The following is a 20875-nucleotide window of genomic DNA, read 5'->3' as shown; positions in this document are numbered from 1 at the left end:
CGCATGGCTCGACAGTGCCGCGCCAGGTGACCCGGACGGTTGCAAGTATAGCACCTCACCTGATAAGGTGCTTGCCTCCGGAATTCCAAATTCCCCCCCCTGTAGGTCCGAATTGGATTACCCGCTCGTGGTCCACCGCGGGCCACCTCCGGGGCCGCCTGCCATGGTCCAGGTCCCGCCAGGCGCTGGTCCACCAGCCTCCGGACCATGCCCGCCAGGTCAGGACCCACGTCGGGGGCGGGTCCCCTAAGGGGTCCGCCCTCCATCGGGGGTCCCACCTGGCGGACCGCCATTGCGAGACGCTCGCCCCCTCGGGCCAGGGGCCTCGCTGCTTCCCAACGGGCCGCAGCGTCAGCCGCCTGGCTCAGAGTCTGCGGGCGCCACATGGCGAGCTGTTGCCGGAGCTCAATATCCGGGAGGGCCTGGATAAAATGGTCCAGCGCCAGGCTTTCCCGGGAATCCGCTGCCATGCTAGCATGTGCGATCCCCACTGCGCGGCGAATGTCGTGGGCAAGTTCCCCGATGGCTTCCTGGGGCTTGCGTTTTCGCAGCGCGAGCTGAGCTTTAACAAGCTCGCTCTGCTGTTCTATGCCGAATCGATTAATTAGGGCGTCACGGAGGGCTGGCAGGGTGAGAGCACCCGCTGGTAATGCCGTCAGCACCTCCGCCGCCGCGCCGCGCAATGCGGCCACCAGGTGTACTCCACCTTCGTCCTCACCCCAACCGTTGCCCTTACACACACAGTCGAACTGCGCCAGGTACGCGCGTAGATCACTCTTGCCGTCATACGGCGCGAGTGGGACCTTGTGGGACCACCTCGTATGTGAGTCGTTGCCCGCCTGCCGGACCCCGTGCGTCGCCCCTTGCGGGGTCAGCGCGGGGCCGAACCGGCCGGGCCCCCACAGTACACTACCCCCAAGGGGCTCTCGTGCCTCCCCGGTCCCTCCAACAACTACCCCTGTTGGTGTCGATGCATGGGTCACACCTCCGCAACCCGCTACCCATTCCATACCACCACAACCTTGCTCACCCACACCTCGCACCTCTCGTTCCATACCCTCCGGACCAGCCATACACCTCACTCTTGGCCTCTCACGAACATCCGGGTCTATCTCGACCCCCAAGCTTATTAAATCACCTGGCGCATCATACGCACGACCATATTGGTCACCACTTACACCGGGTCCTCTTTCTCTCCGCTTCTCCTCCATCACCTGCGAATCCCTCATCCGGTTAATGAGCACATCATCACGATCCGAACACAGACTTTGGACCAATTCTTTTACCTCCTCTTTTATCTCTTTCTTATCCTCTCTCCGTCGCTTCTTAATTTCGCTCACCCCTTCTTCCACTTCTTCTAATTTTTGCTTCATCTCCTTCATCTCTTCGTGCGCCCCTTTAAGTTCTTCCTCTAACTCCACTTAATTTTTTTCTATGTGCTCCCGCACCTCCCGCTCTTTAACCTCCATTACCTCTACCACCTTGTCCATTTTCCTCGTCAGGTCCTCATGCACCGTCTGGCACTCTTTTTTAATTACCCCTACGTCCTTTTTCATCTCCTTCTGTGTCGATTTTAAACCCTCTATTACCGCTGTGTTCTTCTTTACCTGGTCCCCCAACTCCTTTTGTCCCACTGTCAGTTGTTCTACTCCCAGCGTCAACTCCTCTATACCACCTTGCAATTTTACAGTCCCCTTTCTCACCTCTTTCTCCATGCGCTCCTTACAGTGCCTCACCTCCTCGCGCACTCCTCCGACCTCCTCACTCACTCCTCTTCTGATCTCCTCTCCCATCACTTGCATCTCCTGCCCAGATGCCACCCTCATCTGCTCCATTTCCTCCCTGTGAGCATCCAGTTTGGTTTCTACCCCCATTCTGACCCCCTCTATCTGCTGCCCCATTTGGCTAACTTCCCTTTCCGCTTGGTCCCTCATGTCCCTCAATTTGCCTTCCATGGTGTTTTCTAACCCCTCTAACCCATTCTTCACTCCCTCTATTTGATTCTCCTGGGCAGCCATTCTATTTTCTACCCCCTCTAACCCCTTTTGCATCCCTTCCATTTGATTCTCTTGAGCGGCCATTCTGTTTTCTACCCCCATTAACCCATGTTTCACCCCTTCTATCCCATTGTCTAACCCCTCTAATTTCTTGTCTAATCCCTCTATTCTACTCCCTAACCCCCCGATCTGCGCCCCCATGTCCTCCCTCAATTTCTCGCTATTGGACCCCATTTGGCCCTCCAATCGCTCACCCTGAGCATCCATCCGGTTCCCCAATTGGTTACTCTGCAGTTTGAGGGACGCCTGCATTTGCGCCATAAATTGCTCCATGAGGACCTGCATCTGGGCCATCCCTCCCACTTGTGCAGCGGGTGCGGCCGCCGTAGCTATGTGCGAGGCGCCATTTCGCGCGTCTGCTACCCCCGCTGTTTCGCTCTCCTCACGTGTCTCAATTTGGTCCTGGACCGACCCTGCTTCACTCTCCCCTACCGGACCCCAGCCGTCTTGATCCGCCATAGCGCGACTTTCAAAATTCGAGTTTCGTAACACAAATCCAAATTTTGCTGTTATAATTTCGTCGAGCGCAGTAACCGCGGGACCGCGCTCCGGATCGATTTTGTCGAGCGCAGTACGCGCTCCGAACCGATTTTCCCTCCCAAAATTTGGGCCTAACTAATTTAGTCCCGGGTCCGAATCTCACTCCTCGACACCAATTGTTACAGACACGACTTTGATGTTAAGGTGGGCCGAGCGGAATGGCCGTCGTGTCCGCACAAATTACCCGATTGTACTCGAACGTTGACGAAGCCGCGCCACGCTGGCTCAATAAGGAAAAAGAAGACACACGGCTGAATTATAATGACAGACACCAGGGATACGGTTCTCAAGACCTCCGGAGGAGATTATATTCGTGCGGAAGGTCAGATTACAGGGACGAGAGGTACAACATAGAAAGACAAGCACTTAGACACAATCTTATATTATTCCCCAACAGACGACAGGCAAACGGGACAACGGCTGACTCACACGGGGATTGGTGGCCAGGAAAGGCAGATAGCGATGGCTCCAGGTGCACCTGGGCTCGGGGCAGGATCAACACGGTTCGGTCCAGAGATGCGGGGAGGTCTCGTCGCAGCGCTCAAAGGTGACGTTCTTTCTCAGGCGGGTCTTTCTCAGGCCTCTCCAAACTCAGGCGCATCTGTTTCAGCGCTCACAGGTCCTTCTTTCTCCAGCTGGGGGCGCATCTCTCGTCACGTCCGCTAAGTCGCCACGTATATCCGGCGGGGAGTGACACGCCCTCGGCTCGTTAGCTCCGCCCCAGATGGAATCGGTCCGCCCTTCTGATTGGGTGCGGGGGGGGGTTACCAGGCTCCGCCCTTGACGAGGAGCTGACAGCCAGCCCCTCTGGTAACCCCGTGGAGCGCGTGGTCAATGGCGCTAATCGAGCCGGTGTGAGGACGCATCCTCCCCCGCGCCGCCGCGCCGCCCCCATCCCCTCCGTTGCTGCAGCCATAGTTGGTTGGGGAAGAAGATGGAAGGAGGTATGGGAAGATGGAAGGAGGTATGGGAAAGGTCCTAAACTCACTACTGATGCCATATAATCACATTCTGGTGCAACGAAGAGTCATAATTAATGGAGACGAGGCCTTAACTGACATAGACTAAGAATAACTAGGAAGATGTCCGAAAGTTGTCTACGTGTGGTGCGGTGGACCTGGGCACGACATTTAATGGGGGAATAAGGGGAAGGTCGGCTCTACTGATTGTTATTTACATGCAATGGGACTAGGGAATGGGGGATTGGGGAAAGTTGGGGAGTATTGGAGAAAATAGGGGAATATTTACAAGCGGATATGGAGGCCAAATTCCATATTCGCAACAATATATATATATATATATATATATATATATATATATATATATATATATATATATATATATATATATATATATATATATATATATATATATATTGTTGCGGATAGGAGGATTGTGTTTTTTTATTGTGTTGTATTGTATAGTAAATTGTTGTAAATATCACCCTCTGTAAAATGTAATGATTCCTTGTAAATACCTCCGTAGTGTAAAGGTCAAAGGGCGTCCCATAATTAGTCCATAAAGCATACACGTCAGCCAATCATAGATTTCCCCCTGGTTGATAGTTATATCTTTATTCTGTGTATTAGGGTAAGGCCTTGTCTTCCATTAAGATGACACTCCATTGCACCAAGTGAAATAGATAGATTCCTTTCATTCCCCATTCCCACTCCCAAAACTTTCATTGCCAAGCCTCGATTGCCAATTACATCCCCTCCAAAACCACCATTGAACATGTGCTCGGGTCGGGGAAGACGGGCGTGCCCGCCCGTCGTCATCAAGGGCGGAGCCAGAGGGTCACGCGACCAACCAGGGCCGAGGTGAGCACACCGATGAGCGTGTCCTGAAGGCCGGCGGCTTGATCGCCGGAGGCGCGAAAAGGCACGCGCGCAAGAAGCAAGGTAGTTGTCGGTGGTGAGGAGTGATTGGACCAAGAGAGAGAGAGAAGGGAGATCATCCAGCAGCGATTCTTGTCCAAGAGAAGAGATCATCCAGCAGCGATTCTTGTTCAAAGGAGATCATCCAGGGAAGCACAAAGCCTGCTATTCGTCGCCTTGCTCGCCAAAGTTGGACCAAGCAAGAGAGTTGGGCAAGAAGCAAGCAGGTTGTTCAGTTGTGTGGTTGGACCAGACGAGTCCTGGCAAAGCACGCGACGTCCCCAGAGCAGGCGCAGCCACAGCAGCAACGACAGCAGCGTGGGGCCTTGACGGCAGTTCCGGAGCAGGGCCGCGAAGGAACGGCGGCTGCCAAACGCGCCGATCGTGCTGCAGTACCGGTGGACCTTCCTCTCCCTCCAGCCATCCACCTCCCGCCAGTCCTATCATCATTCCCCGCGTGAGTTTGTTTTGTTTGTTCTGTCCCTGGGTTAATTAAGTTTGTATAAGCTAGCGTTACACTGTGTCTAATATCTTCTGTATATTATTTTCTTATCTTTCCTTCTCCTTGGTTTTTTTTAGCCTGTAAATAGCAAATAAATTATATTCGTATTTCCAACCTTTTTTGTCTGCTTCTTCTTCACATCCGTGTCGCCTTAGTCTTTTCCCTATTGAATATCTGTGGCGCGATCCGGCCAACGTTCGGGAATCGGGTTAGTCGGGGTAACTGTACGACCGCGGGGCCATCCGCTCGGCAAACACAACATCTTATCCGCGGGCCGTAACAATTGGTGTCAGGAGTGTCGGATTCGGACCTGGGACTAAATTTATTTAGCCCATATTTTGGAACACCAATTGTACTATTGGCTGTAACAATTGGTGTCAGGAGTGTCGGATTCGGACCTGGGACTAAATTTATTTAGCCCAAATTTTGGAACACCAATTGTACTATTGGCGGTAACAATTGGTGTCGGGAGCGGGAACGGACCCGAAGCGCGCTTAACGCCCTCAAAATTACGAGCTACTGAAATTTGTTTTGTTTTACAAAACCCAAATTTGGAAATCGCGCCATGGCTGGTCAAGGCGACGGGATGTCGGTGGGAGAGATAGACGGGGTAGAATCGACCCAGGACCTGGGGGAAATGTATGTGGAGGAGGGCAATGAGGAGGTGGTTGAGGAGGTTTCAGGCGCACAAAATGGCGCCCTCGCGCACGATGTTGCAGCAGCATCAAATTGCGCCGCGCGCGAGGTTGGGGCGGCTGCGGCCGCACCCTTTGTACTACCAACGGTGGTCCAAATGCAAGCCTTCATGGCCCAAATGATGGCAAAAATGGATGCCCAAAGTGATAAGTCCACCCGAGAGCGAAGAAAAATGGATGAGCGATTGGAGGGCCAAATGGGGGTAATGAGGGACGAAGCGAGGGGTACCGGTGAACGGATAGACAGCAAATTTGAGGGGTTAGACAAGAATTTTAAGAAGTTAGACAATAAATTTGAGAGGCTAGGAAGCAAAATGGAGCGAATCGGCAAAATTGGGGACAGAATGGGTGACCGCATGCAAAAATGTGGGGAGACCATGGATCGCATGGTGGGCGAGAGGGTCCCAAGGGTGCACGACGAGCTAACGCGGGTCGAGAAGCGCTGGTTGAGCGAAGCGGAGGAAAGCGCGGGTACAATGATGGGGGTAGAAATCTCGACACAGGGTTTGGGGCAACCGGCGACCGCTGAGGTAGAGGGGATTTTATTAAAGGCAGCGGTCGTCGAGGTGAACAAAGAAATTATGGGTATAATTAAAATTGAAGAGACGACGGAGGTAGCCCAGGAATCGGAGGAAGGAATGGAAACTGTACAAAGTCCGTGCTCACATCATGATGCTGTGCTCATTAATCCTTATAAAGATTTGCAGGTGTTGGTGCAGGGAGGAAGAAGAACCCCGAAGGTGAGACGGGCTGCATGTGGTGCCGGGAGATTTTGTAAAAGGGGGTTTGGCGCGAAGAGAATAGTCGCGCGATTGGGGTCAATATGGCACCCGGGCGTTGCTGAAGGGTCCGGTGTGAGTGGAAATAGCACGCGTGTGAAAAAAAAGTGTGCGTCAAGGGGTGAGCGTGTTACGAAGCGCGAGTGTGATACCGAGTGCGAGCGGGAATGCACGTCGGGGTGTACGGAGTGTGACAGGGAGTGAGAGCGATACGGAGTGTACGTGCGAGAGTGAGTGTGACACGGAGAGTAAGGTGGTGGTGGAACGTGTGCGAGGAAGCACACCTGAGTTGGTCGTGGCGCGGGTGTGGGAGAGCCCATCTGAGCGCGGTTGTGGGTGGATGCAAGGGTGCACGCCCATGGTGAGTGGTACGGAGTACGTACCGAGGGAGAGTGCGCAAGACGGTGCGCGAGCTGTGTTAAGGGAGTGTGCGAACGGCGAGTGTGCGCGAGAGGTGTGGTGTGTAACAGGGAGTGCATTGGTGGAATGTACGGACGGCGTTGGAACGCCGGGTTTTGTGAGTGTCAAAAGGGTCGCGTGTGCGTGTGGGCATGCGAGTAAAGCATCGACATTGGACGGGTTAGCGTTTAGGGCGACGGATAGCCGATGCGAGCACTCGGGGCGCGGTGTGCTTTGTTGGATGCCAGGCCCGGCGCGGATCGATGCTGCGTCGCTTCTCTTCGAAGCGTCGTTGCCGATTCGGGCTTGGCCCCGCCCTGCACGGTCGAGTCCGGGCCTTGTCCGGCGAGGCGACCTGTCCGGTTTAAGGGCGAGTGGGAGGAAGCGGAACGGTGCCCCCTCGTGGGGACGGGGTTCCGACCGGGCGAGCCTCAGCCATCGGGCCCGGGACCGCAAGGTACCAAGCCGCGATGATGCGTGGAACCTCGGCCCGAGCATGCCTCCTCCCCAGAGTCGTGAATGCCGGACGGATTCAACCTGCAGGCGACCAAACCACCCGAATTCATTGCTCGGCTTTGCGAAGCCGAGTTTAATGATGTCATGACGCACCGAGGCTAGGATATAGCGGACTATGATGATGGTGATACTGATAGTGTTTTTGGATTCGAAATTTTGGAATAGAAAATTTTTGATTGGTTGGAATTTGGAGAGCAAAATTGATAGTAGAAGATACCCGATGTGATGGGATGGCAACTCTGCCATCCCTCACAGCGGGGGCAAAGGAGCACTAGATTTATGGGGTTTATGGCAGTGAAAACTAGCCCGGGAGGGTTAGGATATAATGATAGGGATCTAGAGAAGATTGACCTTAGGTAACGTTAAGGTTAGGCAGTGACCATGATACCTGTAGTGGGGACGCAGGTAGGTTAGTGTGGATGATAATGACGTGGTATGTGCTTAGTTTAAAGGGAAGATGGGGAGCACTAAGTTAGCAGGGCACAGGTAGATTAGATGATGCCGTGTGTATGGTTAAAAGGTGTGATTGCACAGGTGTGCAACTGAACAGGTGTATGGAGCAGTGTTTGAGTGAGAGAAGGGGATTGTGAGTTGTGCTGACCAAATGGTCCAGGAAGGAAGGAGGGTGCAGGTGGCACCAGGTGAGATTGCACAGGTGTGCAACAACAGGTGAATGGAGAACAGGTGTATGGAATAAATGGTCTGGAGTATATGGAGTATTGGAATGGATGGTCGTGGAGTGAGTATGGTGGAAACTATGGAGTGGAGTGGATGGTGCGAAGGTGTGAGTGGGGGAAGGATGGACCCCCATCACGAATACCCGGGGAGGGTAGTGTAAGTGTTAGGTAGAGGGTATAGGTAAATTGTGGTTGGATATTGGCATCTGTGGTGCGGGTGAAAGAATGGTCTTTGGATGGGTGCATTAATGTTGTGGAAATGGCTGGGCGTGTAGCCTGTTAGTGTGTGTCGTTGGTTTGGGCACTCCACCACTGTGAGGATGTCGGCCAGGTGAGGCCGCAGGTGGGCTCTGGGAGCCGGTAGAGTTGTTGTGGATGGGGCCCGAGGATCCAGAGGACGGACCCGGGTAGCCCAGTGCCAGAGGGCACCGAGGGGTGACAGAGCCAGGAGGGGCCTTCCCCAGTTAGATAGGTTAGGGTGAGGAGCTAGGTAAGCTCGGGTGGCAACTGCAGTGGTGGAGGTGTGCAGGTGGGTAGACCTGCTGGGAGAGCTACACGCCCCAGTCCTGAAATTGTGCAAGGGCACAGGAGTTGAATCGGGGGAGTGAGACCCCAAATTGAGGATCATCACAGTTTGGTCAATGGGAATTTGGTTTTTAAAACCACATAGAGTAAGATTGCCAATGATTTGGCAGTGAAAGACCCCGGGTAGTGTAAAGTGTGTTAAAGTCATTTAGAGGATCGTTACGATTGAAGTCTCCTCGCACCATCTGCATCCACTCACCTGGGATGACGTACCTCCACACCATGCCAGGTTGTTTTAATTATTTTTGATGTAAATGTTTGGATTGTGAGACGCATCATGACGTGGGTGTGACATTGTGCTTGATGTTCCATCTCTGCCTCCTTATGAGGATTGATGATGAATTGTGTGATGGCAAATTTTGGATAGAGAGATTGTGGAGACGAATTTGGTATAGGGGAAATATGGGGAAGACGTGACGATAGCGACGGATTTGTAAAGGTGTAGATTTTGTACATATGGGTTAAGGGCAAGGGTAGTGTAGGTGACAAGGGGGGGGTGACGTACGGTAGGGACGAGCTTTTCTCACTTCGCTCTCCGTACGCTCACCTTGCATTGCCTTATTGATGTGTACCCTTGTGACCTTACCCCTCGCTCATCTGTCTTTCCCCCCCCTTTGTCTCCCACATGAGGACCTGTGCGCCACTGGGCGCCGAGGGGGCGTGCGTGAGTCCGCCATTGTGCGCCCGGAACTCCCAGAACCAGCTGTCTGCATCGATGCACCACATTATGGACCACATGTCTGTGGCCGAGCACCACTTATAGACCCCATGGGTTGGGGCATGGCCCCTCTGCTGGAACTGGCCATGAAGGCCCGAAATCTTGCTGGCGGACCTTGGCCACAGGGCACCGATGCCCCACAGGTGAACCATACATAGTCGGCCCCTGTGCGCCATAAAAAAAAAAAATGGACACGTTGGGTGCATTTTTATTGCAAATAGGCCGCCAGCAAAGAAGATGACAACAACAAGATAATGATAGCCAGCAGAGGGAGCCGAAGAGCAAGAGACCACCTGCAGGGTTCGGGGTTGTTGTTTTCATTTTCATGACCAGTGATGACTGTGCACCGATTGGTGCTTGAGGGTGTGTTGGTGCGTTGTGGGTGCTTCATGGTGCGTCGATGCAGAGCAGACTGTCTCCCCCCAGAAAGAACAATCACAGGTCCTGGGTTAGTTTGTAAATAAAGTAACGTCATTGTAAATAATGCTCCCCACCGTCAGTGTATAGTTTGAAGACCATTCCGCAATTCGGTTAGCTGTGGGCGTGAGTCTGTTAGGTTAGGGTGCAATGGAGCAGCGGGACATATTTATTTATGTTTTAAAACTGTCGCACTCAGGGTCAGGTTAAAAGTAGAGGGAACTACACCTACGTGTCACACTAAGTTAAAGTTATAGGCCCGGGACGTGCCTAAGAGGAGGAGGGTGCAGTGTTGCGGATATGAGGATTGTGTTTTTTTATTGTGTTGTATTGTATAGTAAATTGTTGTAAATATCACCCTCTGTAAAATGTAATGATTCCTTGTAAATACCTCCGTAGTGTAAAGGTCAAAGGGCGTCCCATAATTAGTCCATAAAGCATACACGTCAGCCAATCATAGATTTCCCCCTGGTTGATAGTTATATCTTTATTCTGTGTATAAGGGTAAGGCCTTGTCTTCCATTAAGATGACACTCCATTGCACCAAGTGAAATAGATAGATTCCTTTCATTCCCCATTCCCACTCACAAAACTTTTATTGCCAAGCCTCGATTGCCAATTACATCCCCTCCAAAACCACCATTGAACATGTGCTCGGGTCGGGAAGAGGGGCGTGCCCGCCCGTCGCCATCAAGGGCGGAGCCAGAGGGTCGCGCGACCAACCAGGGCCGAGGTGAGCACACCGATGGGCGTGTCCTGAAGGCCGGCGGCTTGATCGCCGGAGGCGCTATAAAGGCGCGCGCGCAAGAAGCAAAGGTAGTTGTCGGTGGTGAGGAGTGATTGGACCAAGAGAGAGAGAGAAGGAGATCATCCAGCAGCCATTCTTGTTCAAAGGAGATCATCCAGGGAAGCACAAAGCCTGCTATTCGTCGCCTTGCTCGCCAAAGTTGGACCAAGCAAGAGAGTTGGGCAAGAAGCAAGCACGTTGTTCAGTTGTGTGGTTGGACCAGATGAGTCCTGGCAAAGCACGCGACGTCCCCAGAGCAGCCGCAGCCACAGCAGCAACGACAGCAGCGTGGGGCCTTGACGGCAGTTCCGGAGCAGGGCCGCGAAGGAACGGCGGCTGCCGATCGTGCTGCAGTACCGGTGGACCTTCCTCTCCCTCCAGCCATCCACCTCCCGCCAGTCCTATCATCATTCCCCGCGTGAGTTTGTTTTGTTTGTTCTGTCCCTGGTTAATTAAGTTTGTTTCAGCTAGCGTTGCACTGTGTCTAATATCTTCTGTATATTATTTTCTTATCTTTCCTTCTCCTTGTTTTTTTTTAGCCTGTAAATAGCAAATAAATTATATTCGTATTTCCAACCTTTTTTGTCTGCTTCTTCTTCACATCCGTGTCGCTTTGTCTTTTCCTTATTGAATATCTGTGGCGCGATCCGGCCAACGTTCGGGAATCGGGTTAGTTGGGGTAATTTTACGACCGCGGGGTCATCCGCTCGGCAAACACAACATCTTATCCGCGGTTCGTAACAATATATATATATATATATATTATATATATATATATATATATATATATATATATATATATATATATATATATATATATATATATATATATATATATATATATATATATATATATATACATACATATATATACATATATATATATATATATATATATACATATATATATATATATATACATATATATATATATATATACATACATATATATATACATTATATATATATATATCAGTCACTATGCGACCTTCATATCAGTGGAGAACCGCCAGCAAGGTGTCCCATACAGCTGCTGCTGCACCTTGCTGGGAGCGATACGCACCGCCTGCCACGCGGTGACGTTATCTCTGGTATCCACTCATCATATGGAGTCGACCTGGTTGCGGTTGGGAGTTACTAATAATGGTATCTGTCATCTGGTTCTCCAACCTAATGAGCGGACAACATGACGTCATCGCCATGCACGTCCGCCTTGCCTGCAAAGTTCCAGAGGAACCATCTAGCAGTGCGTCATTACGGATTATAAATACAGATACTGTCACAAGTGCATGCAAAACTCACAGTTACCGACCTGGTTTCGCCCTTGTTGGGGCTTCATCAGGGCAACGCAGTGAGGCTTTCCATACACTTGTAACTCTGTGACCCTTTCGGTTTTTATATCAATCACTATGCGACCTTCATATCATCAGTGGAGAACCGCCAGCAAGGTGTCCCATACAGCTGCTGCTGCACCTTGCTGGGAGCGATACGCACCGCCTGCCACGCGGTTCGCACCGCCTTAGAACCAGGTCGGTATATATATATTTATATATATATATATATATATTTATATATATATATATATATATATATATTTATATATTTATATATATATATTTATATATATATATATATATATATTTATATATTTATATATATATATTTATATATATATATATATATATATATATATATATATATATATATATATATATATATATATATTTATATATATATATATATATATATATATATATATATTTATATATATTTATATATATATATATATATATATATATATATATATATATATATATATATATATACAGTGAACCCTCGTTTATCGCGGGGGTTACGTTCCAGAACCCCCCGCGATAAACGAAAATCCGCGAAGTAGCGACCATATTTTTTTTTTTTTTTAATATATATTTTAAAGCATTATGAACTCCCCACACTCTTATTAACCTTTCCCATACTCTTATAAACACTTCCTATACTCTTAAACACTTTTTACACTCTTAAACATACGTAATTTTAACAACATATAAAATTCTAATGGGTACTCACCATTGAAGATACTGTAGCTACCCATGGGTTCCCCAAGCAAGACCAGCATCAGAATCTCCTTGCTCCAGCCGGTGACGTCACCGGCGGGGATTCCCGGCGCGAGAGTGGCTGGTCACGTGACCGCTAAAGCGTGCCGCGCTTTGCGGGTATAATCAGCTACACCTGTTGATCACGTGACCACCGATTCACCGAAGCACGCCACGCTTGAGAGGCGTGGCTTTCGGTTTCTGGTTGTGCTTTATAATGCAGCCCGATAAATGGGCTTTTCAGTGTTCCCGAGTTGGTTTTGAGAATAAATATCTTCTCGGACGAGTTTGTGTCTTGCCCGTCATTTCGTCCGTATCAAGCAAGAGCCCCGGCTCTTCAATACTACAACTTGCGTGATGAAGATGATGATGAATTAGCTGTGCAGTACTGATGACGATGAAGGTGATGACGATGATGAATGTACTGGCGTTTTCCATACGCACGACTCTTTGTCTACCCTTCTACTGTACACTATGTACAGTATTTTATTTCTTGTAATATGTTTTAAATACTGTATTTTTCTTATTTCTTTACGTTTTTTAATTTTTTAGGCTAGAAAATGCTTATTTTACCACAAAAATATTTAAAATAATAGTATATAAAAATACATTTATACCGCAAAATCCCGCGATATAGCGAAAAATCCGCGATATAATTTTACATATACTAGCGAGAAAAAACCGCGATGTACCGAATCCGCGAAAAGTGAACCGCGATATAGCGAGGGATGACTGTATATATATATATATATATATATATATATATATATATATATATATATATATATATATATATATATATATATATATACATATATATATATACATACACACATATATACATATATACATATATACATATATATACATATATACATATATACATATATACATACATACATACATACATACATACATACAGTGGAACCTTGACTTACGAGTTTAATTCGTTCTGTGACCGAGCTCGTAACTCAATTTGTTCGTTTCTCAAATTAAATTTCCCCATTAAAATGCATTGAAATGCTATTAATCCGTTCCAGCCCGCCAAAAACCACACCAATTTTTTTTTAAATATACAGTATATATAAAAATATCTCGCGCTTTATATTTCACCTGTATGCAGCATACAAGTTGGCAGGATGGCCTGGACTGGAGGTACGCACACTTGACTCTAAACTGTCCAGCCTGGGTTTGAATCCCGACCCAGCTATAACCTGTCATGGGTGAATCACAGGCAGGGTGATTCATCAATGTGTGTACCGCTAAACTGGGCGCCCCGTTTGCGTCCCATTAGTTGTTGGATGTTAAGGATCTCACCGTGTTTTCCACAAAGAGAAGGCGAGCTATCGCCGGCACTCTGAACAAGTTGTGGCCTGGCATGCTCTTCTCCTCTGCCGTTATATACGTCCTCCTCGGCATCTTTTTCCAGAAGAGCCCTGTCTCGTCACAGTTGAAGATTTGCTGGGGGATGTATCGTTCGGCTTCTATCAGTTCGGCAAAAGTTATAATAAAATCTTCAGCTGCCTTCACATCCGCCTCACCAAGTCGACAACACGCACACCTCGCTCATGTTTTTCGACGATTGCGTGTTTTATATCCAAGCACATCATCCTCTTCTTCTTCTCAGTTATAATAAAATCTTCAGCTGCCTTCACATCCGCCTCACCAAGTCGACAACACGCACACCTCGCTCATGTTTTTCAACGATTGCGTGTTTTATATCCAAGCACATCATCCTCTTCTTCTTCTCAGTTCTAATAAAATCTTCAGCTGCCTTCACATCCGCCTCACCAAGTCGACAACACGCACACCTCGCTCATGTTTTTCGACGATTGCGTGTTTTATATCCAAGCACATCATCCTCTCTTCCCTTGGCACTCAATTTCTTAGGACCCATGGTTAAAACTAAGAAATTTTCCAAAATAACCAACATGCGAAAACAAAAATGCAGCGATATACGGCAGAGATAATGTACTTGCACGGCAAGATAACCACGTGACCGGAACCCACCTGGTGGCGGGTGGCGAAAGCTCGTAACTCAGATCTCGGCTCGCATCTCAAAGCAATAAACCGCCCGAGCGACGGCTCGTATCTCGGAAAACTCGTAAGTTGGTGCACTCGTAAGTCAAGGTTCCACTGTATATATATATATATATATATATATATATATATATATATATATATATATATTGTTGAGGTTTTGAGATTGTACATATAACATCATTAAAGGTTAAAGGTTTGCCCCCCATAGTTAGTCCACAAGCAACACGTAGGCCCATTAGAATTAGTTATGTCGTAGTTTGTGTAAGAGTAGGCCATTTCCCTAGTGACATCTGCGTTGTGTAAAGAAATAAGCTTAGGCCCCTTTCATTTTGCGGCCACCCTCCAATTTCCATCATGGGCAAACTCGATCCGCTCCCCATTTGGCATCCCTCAATTTTGTTACGCTTTGGCCACCAGCAGCGTTAGCTGCCCTTTGCTCACTCAAACTATTCTGGTCACCACGAGGTAGGCCTGAAAAGAGGGAGGAGCGCGAGGGTCGAGGTGTGGCCACGTCAAGCAGCTCGTCAGAGGCGGTGACGGTAAGGGCACCAGCCAACCAGGGCTGAGAGGACATGGGGTGATGGGGTGTGGCAAGAAATGTCTGCTGAGTTCCAGAGGGTTCCAAGGGCGTGGCAATAAAACCCTTGGCGCAAGGCCCCCACCTCAGATGAGAAGGGATGTGCAGTTCTGAGTTGAGTTGTGAGAGAGGACTGATGAGAGGAGGACTTGCTCGCAGCGGACTCGTTGGGTGAATTGCGCTGTGTATGAGAACTGATCCGGAGCCCTTGTGTGAGAACTGCAGTAAGAGGACTGGCGTGCACACGACAGTTTCGAGCCTTGATTGGGAAGCGCATTGTTCGCGTTTATTGAACTATTACGAACTATTCGCTTATTACGTACGCGGCTGAGCCGCGAGTGTAACTGCCAAAACCCAGCCCTACCGTTCGCCATGTGATAATCCCGTGCACGAGAACGACACGTGGAGAGCTCCTGGCTGCTGTGTTCATCTACTTTGCGGTGCGAGTTGGGGACCGGAGAGCGAGCTGCCTGGACACCATCCCTGGACCATTGACCTGTTCGTCTGCAACCCCGTGTGAATGTGTCTGAGTGTGACGGGCCCGTTTGTCCAGGGATAAGTTAAGACTGTTTAAGGCTGCACTGTGTTTTCTTCTTCTTATTGTACAAAGTGTAAATAAACCTTGTTATTCCTTTCTTCCCAAATTCGACCGTTTCTGTGGTTTCTCCATTGGGTAAGCGTGGCACGATTGAGGACCGCTTGGATCGGGATCTCGTCCTTGATAACGGCTCGGGCCATGGGTTCGCTCCCGCTCGGCGTATCCACCTACCCCCTTGATTCGGGCGAGGCTTGTCTCCTCATTTCCGGTCAGCGCGAGTAATTAGGTATTAGTGATTAGCTCTACGACCCTATTTCGCGCTGTCCGGGAAGGACGTCAGAGGCCTCGGGTCCCGTCGGCTAGTTAAAGACAAGGGGACTAATCCCCCCTTGGTAAGGGGAAAGGCTGGCGCTGAGATCCGCAACAATATATATATATATATATATATATATATATATATATATATATATATATATTGTTGCGGAAATGGCCCTTAGTGGTTTATTAAATATAGAATTAGTTCAGGTCCCCTCTTAGATGTATGTTTACCATAGATCGTCTGTACTGGGATGGTAGTTTTGTGTCGGAAGGTGTAGCAGGCTGTTTTGTGTGGTGCATTGGTGGTGTACAAGAGACGGTTCCCTTTTAATTACATCTTGACAATCAAACAAGGTGCAAGTTCCATTAAGACCGGCCTCGGTTGCAATGCCATGATCGAGGCAATGGATTGACGTGAGAAAGCGCGATTGAGCGGGCAAAAACGACAAGCGCCGTCAAAAACCGGAAGCGGGGCTTAGAGGTAGTCGCTGAGCACGGGCGAGGGAGGAGGTGGGAAAATACGCATGCGCGGATGCCGTGTGGACAGGCCTTCGCGGCGGGTTCCTGCCGGAGAGCTCTCTCCGCGCGTGGTTGAGCGGGAGAAACGGAAAAGCGCCGGGCATCGATGGCGCTACTGTACACGGTGTTGAACATCGAGCGGAGAGAGGGAACCAGACGCGCCATTTGCGCGTGTTGAACGGACGTTGCGCGCGCAGCTGAAAAGCACGCGGCGGTTCGACGGGGCGCTTGGAGTGAGCTGTGCATGTGTTTGCTGAACGGTTGGGTTGAAAGCGAGTGCAACCGGAAGAACGAGAACCACCAAGGCGAGTGAGAATAACGGAGTTCTCTCTCTCTCTCGGAAGAAGGGAGGTCGACAATCGTGCTGATCGCGTGGCCGATAAGGAGAGCGGGTGGCCGCCATTTCGCGACGCTTGATGCGTGGCCGATAAGAGGGCGGGCCGCCATTTGGCAGACTGCAGGCCCAAGCGGGGCCTTCGAATCCGGCGACATCGGCTTGTTACGAGCTGCATTCGCCCTTTTCACATCTTCACCTCTCGTCCATCAACACCACCAAGTACCCCCTGTCTTGTATGAATGTTGTCCAGGCCTAAGGTTTATCTCGTTAGGGTCACCCCGCGAAACCCTTAATCGTAGCTCCCTAGATAAGAGCGGGTTATTACTCATAGTTGAATTATAATGTTATCGTGAACGCCTTGCTTGTTTTGTGTACCCTAATGTTCCCCCATTAAATCTGGTTGATTCGTATGGAAGTTGCCGCACTGCATTCATCTGTGTCGCATTGAAGAGCAATCCGCTCGATTTGTAATTAAAACCAAGCTGGCTACAGGTTGCGGCAGACTTCGCTCGGTCTCTGACAAAACCCAACCTGTAGCGACGGGTGTCTCCCCAACTGGCAAGGCACAGGTGTAATTTGGTATCGCGATAGAGGCGCGTAACCCGAGATCTGTGTCGAACCAGCCGGCGTTGCACCCGTGGGACGGCCGTGCCGGGAGGCGCGACCCGTCACCTACAACACTGGTGTCAGGAGTGGGATTTGGACCTGGGGTGCATTTCGCACCCCGAACATCGATTGTGAGAGGCGCGTAAAGAGAAAAAAAAACAACAAAAAAAAAACACGTCGCTCGCAAATTCCAAATTTGGTTTCATTTTTATTTTGAGTTGATTGGGTGTCAAACTTCGTAATTTATAAAGGAAGATGGAGTCGCAAAATGGCTGCGCGGCTCAGCAGCGTGACACGAGGTGGGAGAGAATCGGTATTAAGAGTGCAACGAGCCGCACATCACGAAGAAAACGCTCCCACCCACCGATCCAAACCACGTGGTCACAGCATGCGTCATGGCAAAATAAGCAGGACGACAATGCGTACATTAACGAGCTTCATGCACGATTGGACGATGCCTGGGAGCAGGTGGAGTGTAAGGAGGATTATATTGGGGAGTTACACACGAAATTGCATGAGGCACTACAGCAGGCAAGTGAGGTTCAGGAAAATGAGGAGCAAAGGGAGTCACAACAATTGGTCGATGCACAGGAACGAATTTACTGGACGGAAATGGCCTTGGCCGGCGCATTGCGAGACAACACAGATTCCAGATGGGAACGAGCACGGATTCTCGAATTGGAAGGCATAGGGAATCAATTGGTGGAAAAAGTCCAGGTACTACAGGGAGAAAAGAGGAAAGTAGAGGGGAGTACCCATGAGTTGGAACAACTGAAGGAAAAGGTAATATCCGGTGATCAGACAAGAGAAAGCCTAGAACAGAAGATAAAAAGAGGGGAGGAATACATGGAACAAGAGAAGAGCAAACTGAACAAGAGAATAGAGAAAGAACAAAGCAGAAACTCCCGGGATCGGGAGAACTTGAAAAAGGAAAGAGAGGAACACGATATGGAATTGGAACAACTGAAGGGAGAATTGTCTGAGAAATCAAGCCAGTTTCGGGAATCAGAGTACAGAGGAAATGAACTGGCACGTCAAATGGAAAGTAGCAAGGAATACGGGAAGAGGATGGACAAAAGGAGAGAGGAAGCATGCGAAAGAGTAGAGGAGATAAGTGAGGAAAAAGAGAGGATGGAGAGTGAAATGTTAAGGAAACACACTGGGCAGATTGAGCAGATAGAAGGTAAAGCAAGACTAAAAAATGAGTTGGAGTTACAGAAACACCAAAACAAAGAAAGGGAATTACAAAACAAGCTGAGGATGTTAAGTGAGGAAAGAGAGAGGACGGAGAAGGAAACGTTAAGGAACCACACTGTGCAGATTGAACAGATGGAAGCCAAAGGCAGGTTAAAGAATGACATGGATGAAAGGGTAATGAAAGAACAACGAATGAAGCAGGAGAAGGAAATCAATCAATTGAGAGAAACGACGAGATTGGAGAATGAAGAACAAAAGAGACGATGGGATACGAAACAAAAAGAATATGAATTTGAAATTGATCAACTAAAAAGGAACTACACTGTGCAGATCGAACAGGCAGAAGCCAAAGCAAGGTCAAAGAATGAGATGGATGAACGTGTAATGAAAGAACAACGAATGAAGCAGGAGAAGGAAATCAATCAATTGAGAGAAACGACGAGATTGGAGAATGAAGAACAAAAGAGACGATGGGATACGAAACAAAAAGAATATGAATTTGAAATTGATCAACTAAAAAGGAACTACACTGTGCAGATCGAACAGGCAGAAGCCAAAGCAAGGTCAAAGAATGAGATGGATGAACGTGTAATGAAAGAACAACGAATGAAGCAGGAAAAGGAAATCAATCAATTGAGAGAAACGACGAGATTGGAGAATGAAGCACAAGAGGGACGGTGGCATAAGAAACAAGAGGAATATGAATCGGAAATTGACCAAGTAAAGGAGAAAGCAAGGGTGGAGTCCGCAGAGATGGGAAGACTCCGGAAAGGTAACGAACAACTAAAAAGGCTCAGAGAGGAAGAACGACTCAACTGGGAAAGAAAATGGAGCCAGGAAGTAGGGCAGCACAATAATGTGGGATGTGTGACGTCATCACAGGGAGGAATGTTAGTGGTGCAGGACTTGATTGGCATCACTCGTCGAATGAAACAACAATTGGAGCAAACCCTGGTGATGGAGACATGGAGGGAGTATACGGGGTTGTTGACTCATGAAACACATTTTGAGCAGGTCCAGCAAGTGAAGCTGACAGCCCCAGAGGAGTGTGGCGAACCAATGATGAGCGACCGGACCGATGTGACTTTGGAACGAAGCAGGTACGTGGGCATCTGCATACATGGTGCGGACGATGAGCTTAAGTTCGCAATTGGATTTGATGTTAATCAAGAGACTCTGTCCGATGGGGTGCACGTATGCGTGACACCTGAATGTGTGGATGGAATGCCTGTGGATGAATGCTGTGAGCCCATAGTCCAGTTTACAGCACCGGGGTGTGCTGTCAAGGCCGAAACGTGTGCGAGTGCGGAGCATGGAATGAGTGGTGACGTAGGAAATAGGTTCGAGGTGCAAGGGGAAATAGAAATTCCACCAGGAGCAGGCTTTAGAAAGGGGATTGTAATTTCTCCCTCAGCTTCACAGGAACTTCGAGGTAGAGCGCAGATGCGTAGCAGGCGGCGTTGGCATGCGTCACATACTCCCTGGACCCATTTTCGAACAAGAGGGGCCCAGCAACGACACCGCCAGGTGTCCCTTGGTCATCGGACCTCTCTGAGGACACGAGGGGTTCGGCTAGCTAAATGGGATTTACCTGTCTTCAGGGAATTAAAGAGAAGAGGGGGAGGCCGCTCCCCCAAGTGGGGTCTACCTGACTTCCGCGAACCCTGGAGAAAAGGAGGGGGTGGACCACGACCCCAATTGAGACGTGACCCTTATGAGCCGTGGCGGAAAGGCGGCGGGGCCATGTAAGGGGTAATGAGGGATTCCTTCCCTCACTCCCTTTCCAATGAGCCACAGAAGCAGGCCAGATTGGAAAGAAAAAAGAAAAAGAAAAAAAGGAATTCTTGACTGAAAATAATATCGAGAGAGATTGCAAATTGAGAGACTGACAGAAGAGACAAGAGTGGCACAAGTGGATGTGCGTGACTATTTAAAAAAAAAAAAAAAAAAGTGAGAGAAATAGTGGGGACATGACAGACAGGGCGTTAAACACCCCTGCAAAAAGTGGAAGGTGTTGGATGGTGTTGTGGACTGGGTGTGTGGCACTGTGGAATGAATGACGAAGGTGTTTGGGATGAATGGCGTGATTGTGTGAATG

The 20875-nt window shown here is 49.0% G+C and overlaps 2 protein-coding genes across 14 annotated transcripts in view; both read left to right on the top strand.

Moving 5' to 3' along the window:
- SMG7 (SMG7 nonsense mediated mRNA decay factor) overlaps positions 1–20875 on the top strand; it is a 396971-nt gene that overhangs the window by 169491 nt on the left and 206605 nt on the right. The gene's annotated exons all lie outside the window — the stretch shown is intronic.
- Positions 17704–20626, top strand: LOC144891405 (uncharacterized). The gene has a single exon (XM_078774994.1). The coding sequence runs from the start codon at positions 17836–17838 to the stop codon at positions 20524–20526; it is 2691 nt and encodes an 896-aa protein (XP_078631120.1). The 5' UTR covers positions 17704–17835; the 3' UTR covers positions 20527–20626.

The sequence above is a fragment of the Myxine glutinosa genome, chromosome 3, assembly GCF_964187855.1.
Source record: "Myxine glutinosa chromosome 3, kmMyxGlut1.1, whole genome shotgun sequence".
In the NCBI taxonomy this organism is placed as follows: domain Eukaryota; kingdom Metazoa; phylum Chordata; class Myxini; order Myxiniformes; family Myxinidae; genus Myxine; species Myxine glutinosa.
This window is presented reverse-complemented; position numbering and strand designations above follow the sequence as displayed.